Source organism: Erpetoichthys calabaricus, chromosome 15 (genome assembly GCF_900747795.2).
Source record: "Erpetoichthys calabaricus chromosome 15, fErpCal1.3, whole genome shotgun sequence".
Lineage (NCBI taxonomy): Eukaryota > Metazoa > Chordata > Cladistia > Polypteriformes > Polypteridae > Erpetoichthys > Erpetoichthys calabaricus.
Window position 1 is genome coordinate 80,038,646 of NC_041408.2, and position 20,044 is coordinate 80,058,689.

At 36.9% G+C, this 20,044-nt stretch overlaps 1 protein-coding gene across 1 annotated transcript in view; it reads left to right on the plus strand.

The window, feature by feature from the left end:
* LOC114666296 (cullin-9) overlaps positions 1 to 20,044 on the plus strand; it is a 122,134-nt gene that overhangs the window by 25,676 nt on the left and 76,414 nt on the right. The window contains 7 exon segments of the mRNA XM_028821121.2: positions 3,683 to 3,837; positions 5,604 to 6,137; positions 9,088 to 9,256; positions 12,305 to 12,495; positions 13,102 to 13,453; positions 15,211 to 15,400; positions 15,651 to 15,852. Of these exon segments, the coding sequence (XP_028676954.1) occupies positions 3,683 to 3,837; positions 5,604 to 6,137; positions 9,088 to 9,256; positions 12,305 to 12,495; positions 13,102 to 13,453; positions 15,211 to 15,400; positions 15,651 to 15,852 (1,793 nt within the window).

Sequence of the window (20,044 nt, forward strand, 5' to 3'; positions counted from 1 at the left end):
TATATATATTAATACACAGTATACCCCCAAATTTCACAGGAGTTACGTTCCTAGAACACCCGCGAATTGTGAAAAACCGCAAATTTTGGATGTGGTTAAAAAAATGCCTGTTTTTATAGTTTAGATAGATAGATACTTTATTAATCCCAAGGGGAAATATATATATTTATATTATATACCCCCAAAACACTTTAATTTCAAACTCAGCTTAATACATTACCTAAAAAAAGAATGTAAAGGTAAACCTGTATACTGCACAATACTGTACTGCTACGTCCCCTGCAGTGCTAGAATGTAAAATACCGATGTTAACCCTATTTGTACTGTAATTCATGCAAGCACGTTTTCATTGCCAGAAGCCTTAGAAGGTGTTGGGCGTTTCGACGGCATCTAGGGGCTTTAAGCCTTACACTGCCACATACTTGGGGGTTAATGCATCCCTGGACGCCAAGTACTTTTTTGCTGCCCTTTAAGTAAATGTCACAATTTACAAAGAAAAAGTGAAATTTTAATGGAACACATTTTTTTTTCATGCAACGAGCATGACAATTACTGCAGCACTGATAATTTTACACACTGCTAATGAACTGTAAAAACTATTTAAAAAAAACTACTGGAACAATATGTACAAGGTGTAACTGATGCCATGAATGAAATCACTGAGCCAACTGCGCTTGAACTGGCTGCACACAAGCACACAGAGGTAAGCGCTGATTCTGGCAGGCTAGTCTAGTGCAGTGGCTCAATCCCAGGGACAGTGAGGCTGCAGGGTGTCACACTTGGGTCACAGAATTGCACAGAAACACAGGAGATTGTAGATACAGGGACTTTATTCAAACACTTCAAACAAACATGTCTCTTTCAGAAGTAAAATGAGCTCAGTATGCAGTTAGTTCTCGTTTAAAAGAATGGGCAAACATCATAGGGAAGCACAACGGGACCCCCAACAGGAGCAGAGGATGTCTGGGGGAGGAGAGAGAGAAACAAATCAATCAGCCTAAAAGGACAGGTGCTGTTCAGGCTTTTAAGTATGCAAGCGCGAGAAGCATATCACGCGACAGATCTGCCGCAAGTAAGGGAGCAATGTGAAAGTAGTCTATCAGCGTTTTTTAAGAGGGTTTTTTTGAGGAGCGTCTGTTTCTTCTAGGGGTGCGTTCAGCTCCCCTGCTCACAAGGGGCTGGCAGTGGTCATGAGCTGGCTTCTCAACGAATGTATGGCACTGACTGATCAGCTCCTGTGTACTCGCAAATGGCACTGGGAAACGACTATAGCCGGTTGTGGAGGTTTAAGGGTTCAGCGGAACAAAACGGAAAACACAAGAACACTCAGGTGGAGGTGCATCACAGTCGATCAGTAGCAAGGAGAATTGAATAACGCTGTAGCGGTCCGGTGCCGCTTAGATTCACACCGTCGAGAAGACGGCGATTTATTTATTTTTATGTTGGAGATTTCAGGGACGCACCCAGCCTTGGCCTGACCCGCACATGCTTAGAGAGACAAAAACAAAGCAAACCGGTAAACAAACAGCAAATAAAGAATGTAATGAAAACAAATGAAAACAACGATACCACCCCTGTTCCCCTTACGGCGATTACACGTTAAATACAACAAAGCACAAAGAAAACACACACAGTAAATCATGAAAAATGGCAACGGATGAAATGTAATGATGAAAATAGATAGTCCAGAGATCCGCACGTTGAATGGGAATGTAAAGATAGTCTTACCGCTAGTTCCTGAAATGGTGAAGACGGGTGGACGGGATTCAGGAGCTCTACTTTCTTTGCAGAATGGCCATGAATCCACTAACAGTCCTCATGTACACAGGTAGACGGCAGACAATTCAGACGGCAATCACGAAATGATCCAGGACAAAACGAATAAGTACAGGTAATCCAACAGAAGGCAGACAGACAGGAACTTGAAACACAAATTACAAAAACTTTTTTTTTTTTTTGCTTTTGGTCACCAGCCCCCTTTTTAAAAGCCACGCTGACATTCTTTGACCCCAACAGCCCCAGCACCCTCAGCAGAAGACCAATCAGAGCCACTGCAGGGACTGCTGGGAATTACAGTTTCAAATTCTATTGGCTACTTTCACCATCCCAAGCTGCGTTTTCCTCTACATTTGCTTCCTGTTCTCTCTACAGTACAGTATTGGCACGAAAAAAGCCATAAAAATTGCGGAGGATATTTGCGGTTTCCGCTATCAATTATTAGATAGGTTCTAAGGAAAAATCCACGAATGACTGAGGCTGCGAACTCTGAACCGTGACTTCGGGGTCTACTGTATGTATGTATGTATGTGTGTGTGTATATATATATATATATATATATATATATATATATATATATATATATATATATATACACAGTGGAACCTCGAGATACGATCACCTCTGTATACGAGAAATTCAAAATACGAGGAAAGTATGAGCGAAAAATTCAGATCTAAATACGAGCATTGGCTCGCGTAACGAGCCACGAGCCAGGCTGTGGGTATAGCTCGCGGCTTAGCGAGGGGGCGTGGTAGCTGTTGCGAGCTGCGGTGTCTGCGTTTCTCACTTAAGTGCACAGGTGGGAAACTGCCCACATCCATGATTGTTCCTGTGGCTGATGGGCTGCAGCTGCCATGTCCTCCCCGCATATATAGAGAAGCGCGAGCCGGTTAAGGGGGAGAAGAAGTAAAAGAAAAGAGAGGCGAGAGAACGGAGGTTGCGGCAGGCAGGCAGGCAGGCGGGCAGGCGTAGGAAGTCGGTGCGGGAGAGCAAGCGAGTGCAGGCTCGCGTGTAGCTAAACAGTGAGCTGAACAGGCGAGCCAAACAGCTGAAGCAGGACGGTGTAGAGAAGGTCAGCTGCATTAAGAGTGTCTCGCCTGTTGCAGAGCCCGCAGGTGAGACGCTAACAGAGAAGAAGCACCAGGGATTGTCATCTGTTTTTTAAAGACTGCATCCTTTTGACGTTTTAACCTCGTGTTAAAGGATTGTTATTCTTGTGTATTTTAAACCTCCACTTCAGAACTGTTTTAAGGATTATTTATTTAAAGATTTATTGAATGCTCTACTGCACTTTGGACACCTGTTTTGATTCTTTTAATAATCAGTTATATTATTTACCAGTGTTATTTATTAAAGGTAGACTACAGTATATATAATTTATTAGTGTTATTTGTTAGGAAAATTGATTTTTATGTTAATATATTTGGGGTGCGGAACGGATTAACTGGATTTCCATTATTTTCAATGGGGAAGTTTGTTCTAGATACGAGAAATTCGCTATACAAGCTCAGTGCTGGAACGAATTAAACTCGTATCTAGAGGTTCCACTGTATGTATATATCTATATATATATATATATCTATCTATATATATATATATATATATATATATATATATATATATATATATATATATATATATATATATACACACATACATACATACATACATACCCCCCCAAAACTGATATTTACACAGGTATCCAGGTAACAGCTATTTAAAACTCTTCCCATTAATTTTAAATCTGAGTTTCTCACATATGGCTTCAGTGACTACATGATAGGAGTTCACTTATGGTAATTTACAAATCTATGTAGGTTTTCTTGAAAATGTATTAAAAGTAGTATTTTACAGCAGTGGTGTTAATAAGCAAATTAACTTTCTGTTATTTTATCTTTTTTAGGAAGTCGTGCTTATGTCCTCCTCTCTCTTAGTCAGCAGGATGGGATTGAACAGCACATGGATTTTGACAATCGATATACTCTTTTGGAGCTCTTTGCTGAAACCACATCTACTGAGGAGCATGGCATCTCTTTTGAAGGCATACACCTTCCACAGGTACAGGCCTAGTCAGCTGGAGAAGAACAAGTAGATGTCATTAGTTCTATACCAGAGTCAGTTCACTTGCAATATGTCAAATTGTTTGCTTGTTTGCCTGACACACACTCTCTCTTTCTCTCTCTCACACACACACACATACACACATATATATTTGTGTATATGCGTATATACAACAATCAGCCACAACAATAAAACCACTGATAGGTGAAGTGAATAACATTGATTGTTTTGTTACAATGGCACTTGTCAAAGGTTGGAATATATTAAGCAGCAATAGATGTGCTGTGTTAAATGCAGGAAAAATGGTCATGCATAAGGATCTGAGTGACTTTCACAAGGGCCAGAACATACATTACAGCACAGCTTTCTGTGTAAGGGGCTGTGTATCAGATGCCCATGCTGACCCCTGTCCACTGCTGAAGCACCTATAATGGGCATGTGAGTGTCCGAAGTGGACCATGGAGCCAGGGAAGAAGTTGGTCTGGTCTGGTCTGATGAATCACATAATCTGTTTATAAAAAAGCACATAAATCAAGTAGATGTTTCCTTGTTGAAGTTTTGAAAGATTACATTGGTCTGTGGCTTGCAGCTATTCTTGTGTGTGCCATCTTAATTTTGATTGTATATTTGTCTTTTCCCTAATGTATAAAGGTTGACATATGATACAAGGACTGTATATTTTTTAATAGTGCTTAAGTTTCAAATGAAAGACTACATTTTGACTCTTGTGTAATTTTTGGCTGCTATTTCAGCAAAAAGTACTCTTGCAACTTTAGGCTTTTTTTTTGGGTGTGAAGTATTTTTTAAGTTGTTGGCTCCTTTTCATGTTTATCTGAAAATGGGAGGAGAAAATGTTTTTTGGTTAGTTTCTAATTTCTATAGTAATAATACTCTGTGCTTTAAAGTGAAAAGATGATTTATTGGGAATTTTGTCACTAATTGTAAATCATTTTGAGGTGGTCCGGCCTAATGGCATTTTGCAACAGCAGAGCCAAACAGATGTCTCTGATAGAGCATGTGTGAGACGTTGTGGAATGGCCTTAACTGTGTTGTCTGGAAATCCTTGCCTGATTGGAGGAGAAGATGCATAATGCTTGATTAAATGTAGTACTGGACACCACCAGCATTTTATGGTTTCATTCCGCCACTCATAACTAGTTGTGTGCCAACTTCACAACAACAACTTGCAAATAGTTCTTTGTAGATATTTGTGTACTTGTGTGACATTTTCTCCATACAGTTTTTCATGTAAACTAAGCCACTGATTCTGATTTCTTAGGAAATTCATTTTTTGTCATACATACATTGTAATTTAAAATGTCTTAAAATGCATGTTTTTTTTAATTTGTGTATATTAAGTATTTATGTATGTAAGCCTCTTTTAATATTTATACAGTATTTACTTTAGTGGATTCCTCTCCCTTTTGTAATTTTTGTGTCTCTTTGCTGTTACCCCTTTTTGAAGACGTTCTCCAAAACAAATTAAATATAGTACTAAGCGTACAGTAGGAAAGGAAAGACCATAGTCAATAGAGTAAAGCCCACAGAACAGTAAAGACCCGAACCAAAAGTCTAAGAAAACAACTAAAATGCTTTAAACCCTTAAAAGCAAGGAAAAGAGGCAAAACTTCAGGGAGTCTGAGTGTTCTTAAATTCAAATACTACTTGTTTATAACATATAAAAGTTTTAATAGTATCAGGCATTTGTTTTCCTTAGATAATCAGCAGAGCTTCTAATTTGCCTCTTAAACTGTGTTTTGCAGATACCTGGGAAGCTGCTCTTTTCACTTGTCAAGCGCTACCTCTGTGTTACATCATTAATGGACAAATTGAACACTAGTAGCTCTGAACAGAACTCGGAGAGACAGGAAGGTACAGTCTCCCTACACCAGAATGAACATTCACGTGTCCAGCATGAGTTTGAGTTCACTATGGCCATGGCCAACCTTATATCAGAGCTAGTGCGAGTAATGGGTTGGGACCGTAACCGGCAGATGGACCATGAGTCTATGTTTTGTTCTGCTGAGGAAGACCAGCAGCAGAAAATTATACGATCAATTTTTCAACCTCGCAGCACACCTTGCCAAACTATCCTTGCTGCTCCACCCCCAAAGAAGAAAGCATCAAATAGCTTTAAAGCTCGTACAGACTTTGCTACTCGTGCTGCTTATGTAGAATATGTACAGAACACATTGAGAAGTGGAATGGTTGTCCGCATGCTAGAGGACTATGAAGAAGTGAGTTCTGGTGATGAAGGAGAGTTTCGATACAGCAATGATGGCACTCCACCAGTACAGGTAAGCTGGTCCATCAACTTTGATCTTTCAAAGACTTATACATAATATCAATACCCCTCTTCCATTTTACAGAGAATATCAGATGGGGTTCTGAAATAAGAGTTAAAGTACCATTAGAATTAATTTATGAGGAAAGTACATGAAAGTTTGCCAAGTCAATAGATTTTTTTGTATGAAAATCATCTACTGATTATGAATGATTCATTTTTCATATTAAAATGTATTTTTTGTTTGCATTTTTACTACAGTTATGTATTGTGAAAATACAATGCTTTCAGAAAGTATTCAAACTTCTTTCTCATTTTGCTGTGTTGCAGGCTTATTCATTTTTTTCCACCCATTAAGGAACACTTAAATACCCTCCAGAATAACACCACTAATCCTGGATTTTAGATATTTTTGTGAATATTATAAAAATAAAAAACACTGAAACATCACATTGACAGAAGTATGTATACCTTTTGCTGTGACACTTGAAATTTGTGCATCCCAATCTATTAAGTGTTATTTGAGATGTTTCTACTGTATACCTTGATCTGAATCCACTTGTGGTGAATTCAGTTGATTGAACTTAATTAGGAAATAGGGATGCTCCGATTGATTGGCTGCCCATCAAAATTGGCCCGTTTTCCCCCAAAAGACTTGATTGGAGATCGGTAAAAAGGCTGATCACAAAGGCCAATATTTTCAGCCCTTTCTTTTCTAAGCTTGACAGTAATTTATTTGTAGTGCCCCTTAACGCAAGTTATTACAGTTTATCGCTCTTTACAGCAAACTTCCTGCACTGTAAACAAAGACCAGAGAGTGGAAGCTTGTTTTTTCAGTGAAGGAGTGGAGATTGGTATCTTAGCCTTTAGAAAGAAAGTGGAGTAATAAAACTGGGGGATACAAGGAATCGGATAAGTTGTCCTGTGCAACTAGACAAACGGCAAGAAAAGCTGCTTTAAGGAATTAAGTTCTTTTTATTTTGTCCTTTAAATTAAAACTGGTGTGTCTCGAGTTTGGACAGAGAAGCAGCTTACACTTTTAATTGGAAAAAGAAAACAGAAAGACAAATTTGAAATAGATGTTTAGTAAAAAATAGGCTCTTTTTTAAAAGATTTGTCCTTTTATTATTTGTTGCTGTGTGTCATACAGCACAAGTTTTAGTAAGAAACAAGTACTACGTAATTAAAATGGTAATCCATATTTTATAAATACCCCTCAATAATTACAAATGTCTATTTGATACACTGTAGGAAAAAAACACCTGTATAAATATAGGAAATGTATATTTTAACAGCAAAAAGCTAGAGAGAGAGACAGATATGTATGGAACCCCCTGCCGATAGGTCACTTTGCACACTATCAGTGCATGATAGGAATTTTTTGTTAAATGAAAAAAATAACCCTTTAACAATATTTCACACAGGCAGAGGACATGGTACTTGAACTCACAACCTCCTTACTGCAAGACAGGTTTGCTACCATTGCGCCACATAGGTGGCTTGTCGAGTGCTAACACACAACTGAACCACTACTGTTGTTAGTATTGATGTGAGAATATCATTGTTGTATTCTCCCATGGAAGACGACGAAAAAAATAATATATAGTAGATGTATTAGTATATAACATATGGTTTTGAAGAAAAATGAGCATTGCATGAAAGTGTTGCACAATTTAGCTAATCTAATTTTTTTTTTGAGAAATTATGAAAACTGCTGTTTTTAATTTAGCCTTGTTTCAGACTAAACAATATGACAGCATGTAATTATGATTAGCATTTTATTTACTTTTATGCCATATGTATTCTGGATAAATATTTTTGTACATATTTTATAAAAGTATGTATTTTAAGGAGATTTTATTTATTTTAATATTTTATGGTCACAGAGCAATAAGCCTACAGAAATTCATTTTGTTAATAGAAAATGAACATTTATGCCTGTGGTGTATAGTTTAATTGTAAAAATACACTTTAATGTATGTATTTGTCTGGTTATGCAGGATTTTAGTGTAAAAAAGTTAATCTAAAGGGTTAAAAAAATAATCTGAATCGGACGATCAAATAATGTGGAATTGGTGATCAGTGTCAACCCATTAGTTCATAAGAATTTCCTGAAGAGATTAGAGACAAGATTGTGTCAAGGCACAGATCTAGAGAAGGCTACAAAAATGTCTGCAGCAGTAAGGTTCCAAAGAGCACAGAGGCCTCTGTAATTCTTAAATGGAAGAAATTTGGAATAACCACGACTCTTTGTAGAGCTTGCCACCCACCCAAACTGATCAGTCGGAGAAGAATGACCTTGGTAAGATTGGTGACCAAGAACTCGAAGGTCATTTTCGGTTAACCTTCAAAGAATCTTTCAGAAGATGGGAGAAACTTCCAGAAGGATTAACATCACTGCAACTCTCCACTGATGTGCAGTAGGCTTTCTCTCCTCAGTAATATACACAGAAAAACCAGCTTGGAGTTTGCCAAAAGGTGCACAAAGGACTCTCAGACAATGAGAAACAGGACTTTTTCCTCACAGAGCTTGAGAGGAACTGCAGATTTAAATCCTCAAATCTAGAGGACAGCTGTCCACAGCTTGTTACGCCATATCAAAAAAGACTCTAGGCTCTAATCTCTGCCAAAGGGGCTTTCAGGCCTGCAAAAATGTCTAAGTCCTGTTTGCACTTTATCAATTTTAACATAAGGCTGCATCATAACAAAATGTGAAAAATGTAAAGTGGTCTGAATACTTTCTGAATGTACTATATTTAATATGTATAGTATTTTCTAAATATAGATTCATAATTGGTACTTTTAAAAGTGCCATGGTGCTCATTTGCTTATTATTTTAGCCATTTTAACTGCTGCTGTGGTTTTTGAATGATTATTGTGTGAACTTGAATTCAGAAATATGTTTTTAATGTGTTCTGACATATAAAAATGAATATTAACTGTCATTAAATATGATTATGCAGGTGTACTGGAATTCATTGAATAGGACATACTGGGTACACTGGCACATGGTTGAGATCATAGGTAGTGGCACAAGTGGGCAGGCAGAGAAAGAAGCCCAGGAGAAAGCATCAACACTTGCTGAAACTTTAAAACTAAGCACTGGTGAACGTGATCAATCTTTATTACCAGGTATTTGATTTTAATGTATCTCCAAACTTTAGCTGGCATTGAACCATTAAAGCTTACTCCATGCCCTTATAATGGACTATTTAATCTGTGTTCTCATAATGTAATAAAGTAAATGAATTTTTGAAAAATAAAAGGCTATTTTCTCTCAACCTAGGCTAATTAATTAATCTTTCCATACATACATTACTTCTAATTTTTGTTTAATGTCATGAAACAAATGACAACTAAGGCACAGGAAGGCAGAACATTATCAAGATGAGAGATTCCTGCATTAGTGAAAACAGAACCTGGGAACCTGGGTTTTTGTCTTTTATATGTGTGTACTGTGCAAGTTAAATCTATGCTGAATTATATATGCTATTTTCCATGATTGTAACTGTGCAAGAATCACTCTATGTAAAAACTGTCTTTATTTAAACATAAATAGATAAAACTAATTCCAACTTGCTCATTTTTATAGAAATAATTAATAGAAAAGTGCACTAAGAAAAATTGGAGTAAATAGCAAACACAGCAAAAACAATAACACTTTAAACAAGAATAATATTAAATACCATATATACTCGCAGAGAAGTCGGGACTTGATTTTACCATATAATTTGTGGTATTTTATAATGTCGGTCATATAAGTCAAATTCAGAAAACTCACGCTATTGGTCCAAGAGATTATGATATGCTAACGCCCACCTGAGAGAGTAACCACGTATCACACTTCCTTTTTTTTTTTCTTTCTATGTATTGTGCCTATGTGACCACACAGTAATACCTGAACTACTCCGAAGCAACATTTGCACTGATTTGTGTTTTTTGTATCTCACACCCTCATACACCTTTATCGTAAGAGCATCCCTTATGGAGCGTTCAATCAGAAGAAAACATGAAGCTGGTTTTCAATTAAAAGTCATTGAAGTAGCGAAAGAAATTGGTACCTGCGCTGCTGTAACAAAATTTGATGCGTCTGAGAAACTGATGCAAGATTGAAGGAAGCAAGAAGCTGTAAAAAAAAAATTAAGTGTTGCATTTTTAAACGGACGTATGAGTCTGGATTTGATTTTGTTTCCAGTGATTGTTTTTGTCGGCAGATTTTAAATGAATAAATCTGCTGCAGTCTGCTCTAACATGTTAAGTGTCTTACAAAATGCTAATAAATAATTATAATCAAAATCATAATACTGGTAATTCTGACACATTTTGCAATTGGCCAAAAATGCAATGCTTTCTAGAGTAAAACAGAAAAGCCGCTGTGTGTGATCAGATAGGCTAGGGAGTGCTTTGTTTTTCTGTGCACAGCAAAAACTCCAATATTAAATTAACCGTTAAAGTGTAGATATGCAAACAACAGTCCTTTTTACAATCTACTTGTTAATTTAACACTGGCAATTCAAAAGCAAATGAAAAGCATTTTATTTTTCAGTCATGTTTAATGTTAGTTTGTAGCTTGTTCTCTTTTGTTGGCCAGAGTTTCTTTCTTTTGCAGAAACATTGTTCAGTTCTTTGAACACAGCATGGTATGACTGAAAGTTATAGCTGCTGTACCCACTGCAGCGTTTGAGTGAAGTATGACTGGTGCTTATATGCTGTAATTTTCAAACAATAAAAAATAAAGTACAACTCATAAAAGTGATCCAGTCGATGTTGTCGACAGAAAATATGAAAAGTTTTTTTTTTTTTAAACCCGTAAACAGCTGCAAAATTCAATTTACGAAGCCTTATTGCAGCAAAGCGTTTATGTACAAATCATACCATGGAAGGCAATCTTTCTTTCCACATGTTTAGAATTTTGTGACGTAGTAAAAAAATTGTAAGCACTGTATATGTAGTACATTTGCATTATCTGTTTTTGTTTGACACTCACAAGTTAGGAACCTTTTCAGCATGTGGATGAGACAACTGGTTAGTTATGTGAAGTTTGCTGTTTCAGAATAGGACGAAATGTTTTAGCAGTGACAAAATATCAGTTAGAGGGAGAATATTATTTATTTTATTATAAAATGCCATTTGCACAATGCAACACTGTCGTTTAGTAACGAATAACTTTTTTATGATGAGTGATGCAACAGTGGTGTAATAATTTGCATATGCGGGCTATTGTTGGTTGCAGGTTCATTTGTTAAGGTGTTCTAGTTATTTATATTCTTTTTAATGAAAGAAAGCTAAAATGCAGGTATGCTTGGAAATGTGCAGGTTATATAAGTGTGTAGGCTGTACTTTTTTTTTTCCTTCCTTGAAAGACACGAAATGTACAGGTTGTATAGAGGTGCATGTTATATTTGGGAAAATATGATAATTAATCCTGCATTCTTTACTGTCTTTCTGCATAATGCATGTACATTATCAGTCTAGACAGCGTCCAAATTTAAACAAAAACACATTCCAATCCATACTGCGTTTTTGACCAGTTAGCAAAAGTGTTTTTGCAAATTCTTCTAAAGTTTGCTATTGTCACATGAAGAGAACTTACTATATGTAATAGAGAAAACTAGCCAGTTTGTTTCGCTGTGATAGATTCACTACATTTAAGCCATTATTTTGGCATAGCTCAGTTTTTCTATGGATATGTGTGAAAGTATTTATATAAATCTTTACCTATAATTCAAAAATTCTATTGCATATCTGCATATCTTTATTTATAGTGACAATCTGAAGAAAAATCTTTTCTTAAACAAAACATGCATTTTAGTGCAAAGTATGCTTGTCCCACTGTATGTTTTTTATTTGTGAAATTTGAATATAGTTTCTTTAGTTCTGTATAATATATTCAAAAATACAGTGTTATATACAGATAGCAGAAATATTTTTGATGAAAGTAAAACAGCATTGTTCACAAAGTATAGAATATAATTCCTAGTACATAACATATACAAAATATTTTCCACAGCAGTGGGAATTGCACCACTGTATTTGACAATACAATTTCACGTTTTTATATTGTCTTTATTAGAACATTTAAAAATTGCAGTTCAAATCAACACAGCAAACTGTGGAATTAAAGCATTTGGGTATTGTAGTTTGGATAATATATTTTTACTTTTTTTTTTTTTTTTGCAGTAAGTCAGATGTTTTTCTGTAAGCCTCCTGGGGGACTCTATTCATTGCCTTATTTGGCAGAGAGTGTATGTGAGGATTCAAGGGTCCTGAGTCGGGCGGAATGGTGGGAGCTGCTGTTTTTCATCAAGAAGCTTGAACTCAAACAGCAGCAAGAGGTTAACAGACTCATTTGTCAAAGCTTAGATTATCAGGTGAGATTGTGCACTGGTATTTGTATGGTTTGTCTTCTACTGTGTTTTGAGTGAATAAATTTAATCAATAAATGAAAGCCCAATAGTTTTTACACTGGATAGAAAAATACTTATATTTTTACACACAAATTCAGTACATTTTTATTGTGAATACACTGTATAAAGCCAATTCCCTGTCCATAACGTCACTATGAAATTTCCATCGTGGGTATGAAGGAATACTCCTAAATGCATTCTGTGTTAAGTTGTAACTTTTTTTTTCTTTAACTAGCCTTTAGAATTCAAAAGTATACTGAAATATATCAGAAGTCACTTTTATTCTCTATAATATCTTGGTTTCAGTTCTACATAGTGTTTGGAGGTAGTTAATTACATTGTTTTGTAGACTTCTCTTTTGTGAATATGGCCATTGTGTTAGATTTTTGCCATATTTCAACAAAATGTAATTGTTTAGCAGTCGAGTTATACCTGTTGTTTTAAAGGGTCTTTTATAGTTGTAAATGGTGCAAGTTGGGCCCTTAATTCCGTGATGAGTACTTCATTTAATCAATCTGCATAAATGGTTTAGGATTGTCATTTTTTTTTCTTCCTTTTTTCATTTGACAGATGTATGAAATTGATGAAGTCGGTCTGATCCAGTTGCCTGTACCTGTGGAAGTGGCACAGAAACTGCTGCAGTACTTAACTGAACATTCACAAGCAGCCACTTTGAGTGATTTGCAAAGCTCACATGTCTACATCAAGCACTATTTAAGAAAGGGGCCCCTGGAGCAGGAAAGGTTAAGTGAAGCCTTAAATATGGAGTTTGGGGATGAGGGTCCATCATCTTCACTTGGTAATACCAATATGCTTAAAAAGGATTTAGCCACAGATCCCTCACCTGCTGCTAATACAGATGTGGAATTGCCAGTAGACGAGGAGCTAAACTATCCAGGTGATATAGAAGAAAAAATGAAAGGTAGGACTGACTAATTTTCTTTCCAGCAAAGAGTAAACTGCATTTTCCAATTGTTTTATTGTTAATGTTTTTCACTTAATGCTATTAAGAAAGCAAGTGTTTGAGTGAGGAAATTAGAAACAAATGTGTGTGGCATTGTAGGTTTCTACTATTACATATGTGCACATTATTAATAATTTATTAACTGCTATCTGAAAATTAGGGCAGGGTGGTGGCACATTGACTAGCACTACTGAATGGATTTAGCATCCTATGGTTGCATCCTGTGTCTGGTCTTTGTCGGTGTCTGTGTCCAATTTATGAAATTTCCCCATGAGTGTGCATATTTGTTTTATTTTTGTTTTTTGTTTATTTTTCTTTCTTTTTTTTCCCTTTCTCCTGTCTGGTTTGTATGTTAGTATGATTGGAAATACTTGATTGACCAGGCATAAGTGTAGAAGTTTGTGTGAATGGGCTTTGCATTGGATTTGGTGCATCATGCAAGGCTATTTCCTGCTTTGTACCAGATGCTGGAATGGTATACGGAGGGCTCTCGCAATCTTGAATTGGATTAAGAAGAACCAATCATGTTGTTGTTATCTGAATAATCCGATTTATCAAGTTAGTCTGTAGTACTAAGGTGTTGTACTGTGTTAGCCATTATGGATGTAATGAGAAGTCAAACAAAATAACACTTTTTATTGGCTAACTAAAAAGATTACAATATGCAAGCTTTCGAGGCAACTCAAGCCCCTTCTTCAGGCATCTTGCAGACATTTCTTTTTTGGTGGGGATTCCAGGAACCTCATACACAGAGACACTAATTAATAGCAAATCAAATAAATAACTATGCAATATATTGAACGACAAGGAAATATAAACAGGTGAACGTCCCCTTCCCTTACAGTAATAACAAATACTAACAGTTAACAATATAAACATGACAAAGTCCTTAACACAGTCCCAATGCAGCAGTAACGGAAGAAGAGGTATGAAATGAAAGATGGTGATCCTGGGGAGCAGGTTTCCATAAGTAATGTAATAATCTGTCCTACCAATAGTCCTGATGCAATGAGGGGTGATGAGATTTGGGGAGCGCACCCTCTGATGAAGCACAATGACCAATTCAACACTACTCACACGACAGGCAGGCATGAGACCGTCCATACATCCTCACAGGTTCATGATCCAAGGTGTAAACGATATTCCACAGAGGTTGTGGCAAGCGAGACAAACAGGTGAACATAAACACAGAGAGCAGGCTCCCCTTGCTGCTTAGCTGGCTCCCTTTTAATGTTCCTGCCTTCCCTTCTTGTCCCCAGCAGCCCTTGTGCCTATTGCGGACATCCAATCAGGGCACAACCCTTGTTGCAGCTGGGAAATGGATTCCGTCAGTCTGCACCACTGCTACAAGTATTATTCAGAAATATGCATATGGCAGCATCCAGCAGTTGTCATGTGTTGGCATGGAATAGTGTTCCCTTTTTTGTCTTTTGTTTCCAAGTCTCTTCATTATCAAATAAAATTCAAAACAATATGCAGCTGTTGTGAAGGGTTTACATATTTTGACAGTTTTACTCCAGTTTCTTCCTCTATCCTTGACCACCGTGACTAATAAATGCATATTGTAAACAAAATATTAAAAATAGTAGGCGAATCCTGTTACATTTTGAAAGTGTGTTGGTGGGGTAGGGGTCAAGGGGGATTGGAGGTTTATACATTTTTAATGCAAATGTATGGGTTTCAAAAATCCACATGAATGTTTAATCTTCTCATAGTATTCAACAATCCAAAAATTCAAGGGAAGAAGAACTATCTGGAACGGTTTAGTGAAGTAATTGACATTATGAAGAAGAACAGTATGGATACTGGCCAGCAGCTGGCTGGTCTTAAATTTATGACTAAGGTTTTGGAGGAGGAGACCCAAGAAAGAATTACACTTAGAACAGATTCTGCTCAGACCATTCGGTAAGTGTGATACTTAAGAGCTTACATTGGAGAATTTAAGTCCTAATATCCATTTAAAACGCATTGAACACTTCAGTTGAAATTTTAGAAAAAGCATTTCTCAGATTCCTCTATACTAAAATTACTAAAATAATGTAATATTTTGTTCACAGTTTTTATAAATATGTTGGTATCTTCTACAGTAATTTGAAACTAACCAATGACAAGTAAATGCATTGAGTTTTCTATTGCATTGTATTTCTGTTGCAAGGGATAAACTACTGAAAATGTTGGTGGAGATGCTTACCAATCAATCCAAAGAGAAGACTGTGTGCGCTCTACAGATGGTTCATGCCCTTTTGCTGAAATACGAATGGAGGGTCATGTTTGCAACAGAGGGTGGTGTCAAAGCCATCCTGTCTTCCATGCAGGAGCATGCTGGCTGTCCACAAGTTCAGCAAGCATCGCTCGCAGTAAGTAACTACTGCAGTCACTGAGTTTTGTCAGACATTCTTCGCACTTTTTATTTTGTTATGAATTCACATAAAATTACTGCTAAGGGAAAAAAAAGTTTTACAGAGGAATGCTTACATTGTGACTGTTAGGGGTGCTCTTGAGCAGACCCTGAACCCAGGACGACACTCTGGATGCAACAGTGCCCAACAACAGAAGGCTTTGTTGCGAAGGGTGGGATGGACTATACAGTACAAGACTGCACTTGCCTACCTTCCTCCTCCTTTTCTTATCTGTAACAGTGCCAAATCCTCCTCCACCTTTTTGTTAGTTGATCAGTAGCCGGTACTCTGCTCCAAATGCTTAGCATACCTGCCAGAGTGATGAGAAGTCATTTTAAATAACTCAAATCGAACTTTCTGTGCAGGACGCAACCTTATGAAAAGCACTTCCAGGTCATCTAAATCCTCATCAGGCATTCCCCAGTGCCATTGTTCTTTTTTATGGAGTAGAGCTGTAGGAATTGCATTTCTAGCACTATATTTAGAAAGGTTACCCAACCTATACCACATGTCATATAACAGATATACATTTCATCATTAACATTTGTGGGTAATGCATTTTATTACAAGAAATATTTGTGGTGTGCCATTTGTTGGAATGACAAGTGCAAATCATTTTGTTTAAGGATGTCAGAATACATTATTCCCCTTTACAGATGTAGCAATATTTTAATAAGTTTGCCTGAGTATTTTTAATTACCCCCTCATTGTTTTAACCATTATGTGTCAAACCATGAGTCGCGTAACATGGATGCTGATTGTGGGACATAGCATGTTGACTGACAAGGCTCTTTAAAGCTGGGTTTTAAAGCTTTGTAATAAAAGGAAAATCAGAATTTTGACAGTTATTTTCCATTTGGTTTAATGAGGAAGTCTTAGAATTAAACAACTATTAGGCATTTCAAATTTAAGAGTGATTGGGACAGAATCAAATGCAAAGTAATACTTTTAGGGCACAGGAGAAGCATTTAGAAAAACTGCTCTGCTCTGCTCTTGTGGATCAAAGTGCATTATAGTGGGATAACAGAGGAACACTATGTTGTAAAGGGGTCTGGCTGTAAGTTTTGCTAATGAAGATAACAAGCTGATCGTTCAAAATTAGAAAAAAATGCTGATTTTGGAAGTGAAGTATAAAAACAGATTAGTAAAATATTGCTGTATCATATTGTGTGTCTGGTGTAACTCAATACCAAAATTAGTGCAGGTCAAACAACTGTTCTTTGACAATCAAATGTTAGCTTGTGCCTTTGAGGAAGACCCTTTTTAAAAAATTTGAATTGTATTCGAATGGCAACATTTGATCTGACAGCCCTAACTTGATAATACTACACTAACTATGTTATCCAGCTTTGCTCAAAACGTTTTGTAGATCAGTAAGCATCAGTTCTAGTGTCAGTAGCTAATTTGTATTTTTATGTATCTGCACTTGTTTCACAAAGGGAACCCCTTTCATCCCCACTCATCAAATGCTTCCTATGGGCCTTAACTTAAAATTTAAAAGGGTGAACTTAAAAGGGTAAAACTGAGTCCCAAGGCCATAAAAATTGAGAACATTGCTCTAAGATAAACCAATCCCGTGTGACATTGAAATTGTTATTCCAGAAAGGTTGAGGGAAGAAAATTGTAGAAGTCAGTACCATTAAAGACATGCCACTTTTATCAATATTCTTATTTAAACTTTGTGATCTCTAATGAAATTGTCTGAAGCAGCACATTGGCTGATGGGAATTGTAGTCCCAAGTTTTGCTTTTGCACAACATTGCAGATAACATAAACTATATATATTAAATTGTAACAGTCTCCTTATAAGATATGCGATTGCTACACTTCACCACCTGTAAGGGAAGTGGACGATGTTCGAAAGATATACCAGCATTAAAAACTCAGTCTTCGACCCCTCTTCTCCGCACTCGCCAATACTTGAAAGAAACCCTGATGATATACCCTGATTAAATATGAAAGTGTATTGCAATCAAGAATCCAGTTCTTACACATGTACATAAAAAAGTGATTGGGTGCTCATTTTGTGATCCCATTTCCAACAGACACCCTTCCAAGCCAAACACTAAATCCCCGGTCCAATGTACACAAGAATGAATAGTATAAAAAAGAAAGAAAATAAGAAGGAGAATAATTAAGCAGAGTCAGGGTGAAACGACAATGAATCCTGTCTTATAGTTCTTGGTGAGTGATGTGAAAATAAAGCAGGCTCCTCCCAAACTTAGCCGTCGACTATAAAGCCTGAATGGATGACTATAATGCCTGAATGAATATTCCTTCCTCATTATCCTTTCCCTGTAAAATAGTGATGGCAGTCCAAAAAAAACAAAAAAAAAAAACAACAATTTTAATTATATGTAGTCTTTGTACAAAATAACTTTACTAGTTCATTTGAGCAAAATTGACTACTTTCAAAGCCACAATGCCTGGCAAACACTTGCTAAATGTGTCATCTTTGAGCTCGTTAAGTTTGCTCCTTTCACTTCACTTCTGCAGACAGACATAAATCATCATGTCCTATTTCTCTGTGATTGCTATCAGCGTTAAAGCAAAATTTGGGACACTAGCTAGAGCATTAATAACAACAAATGTCAACAAATAAAAAAAGTGTGTTTGCCGCTGTTCATTTTTTTTACAACATCACTAAATTTCAATCAAAACTATCAAGGCATTTTTGAGATTTTAAGGTATTTAGCTTTTTTTATTATTATTGGGGAGGGCTTACCCTTAAGTATTGCTGAATCGAAATGCCCTAGTATATATGTACTGCCATAGATATGCCATCCTGAGAAATTTCAGTTTATTAGCTGAATGGGATCCAGTCTTTTTATTGAGGAGTTAGATTTCAACCCATCTTAGACAGGTAGCACAACTAGTCATTATAATCAATATATATATATATATTAATATATATTTATATATATATATATATATATATATATATATATATATATATATATAAAATTCACTAAAGCAGCCGACCATGGCACGCAAGACAGAGCCATGCCCGCCAACTCACAGAGCCCCACCCACCAACTCCAAGACCATGGGATACGCACGACAGAGCCCCGCCCGCCAACTCTAACCCTCCTCCTGAGTCCACCCTCGCTCTCGAGACACACAGCACCTCACCAAACACCACCTCAGTCACTTTAGTCTCTGCTACAGTCCACATGCACCTCTGAGCCATGTTGACTTTTCATTGTTCTTTTCGGTTCCGGCTGCTTTTCTATATATAATCTACCAAGTCGCCCGACCGTGGGATACGCACGCACGCAAGACAGAGCCCCGCCTGCCAACTCTAACCCTCCTCCAGCATCATGGGATACGCACAACTGAGCCTCATGTGCCAGCACGCAACACCTCACCAAACACTGCAAAAAGTTTGCCAAACTTTTGCATCTGTTGACGACCACACACTTGGTATACGAACAAGCCAGTTTCCCTTTCGGTTTGTGCGTGCCGCTGATTTCCGCACGTGTTCAGTCTCACCCTGTGCATTCCAGAGAGAGAGAGAGAGACGCACACAGACAGGCTGGAAGCATAAGGCACAGAAGGCAGTTAAAGAATGCACCGGGCTTGATTTTGTTTTCACTTCTGTTTACAGCGATCGGTTCGTAGCATGCAATGTTACTTTTCTTGGTGGTTTATTAAATTACGGATTTTTCAGATGTTCGTTTTTTTCCCTGTGCTTAAAACTAATTAAAAAATTGTTTTTAGCGAGCGGTTCGTAACGCTATAGCGCGAACTCTTGCAGTGTTAAGTTTTCTCTGTTGTTGAAGGTTTTCTCAGTGTTATTCAATGTTTTTACATTTAGTTCTATGCATTCTATGGTATAATTAACTATATTTGTGCTTAAAAACATTTAAAATATATATATATACATTTACACGCAGACAATTTCCTGTTAGATTGGCCTTTGCAATGACAATTAATAAGGTGCAGGGACAAACTTTCAAAAAGATATGCCTGTATCTGCCAAAACCAGTTTTCAGTCACGCACAATTGTATGTTGCTCTCTACAGAGTTCCATCTTTTCATTCACTCAGTCGTATCCTCACACCCTACACCCCCATTTGGACAACTGTGTCTTTCATGAAGTGTTCACCCATCAGTAAATAATTATGTGGCGTATGCTAAGCCGTGGGTT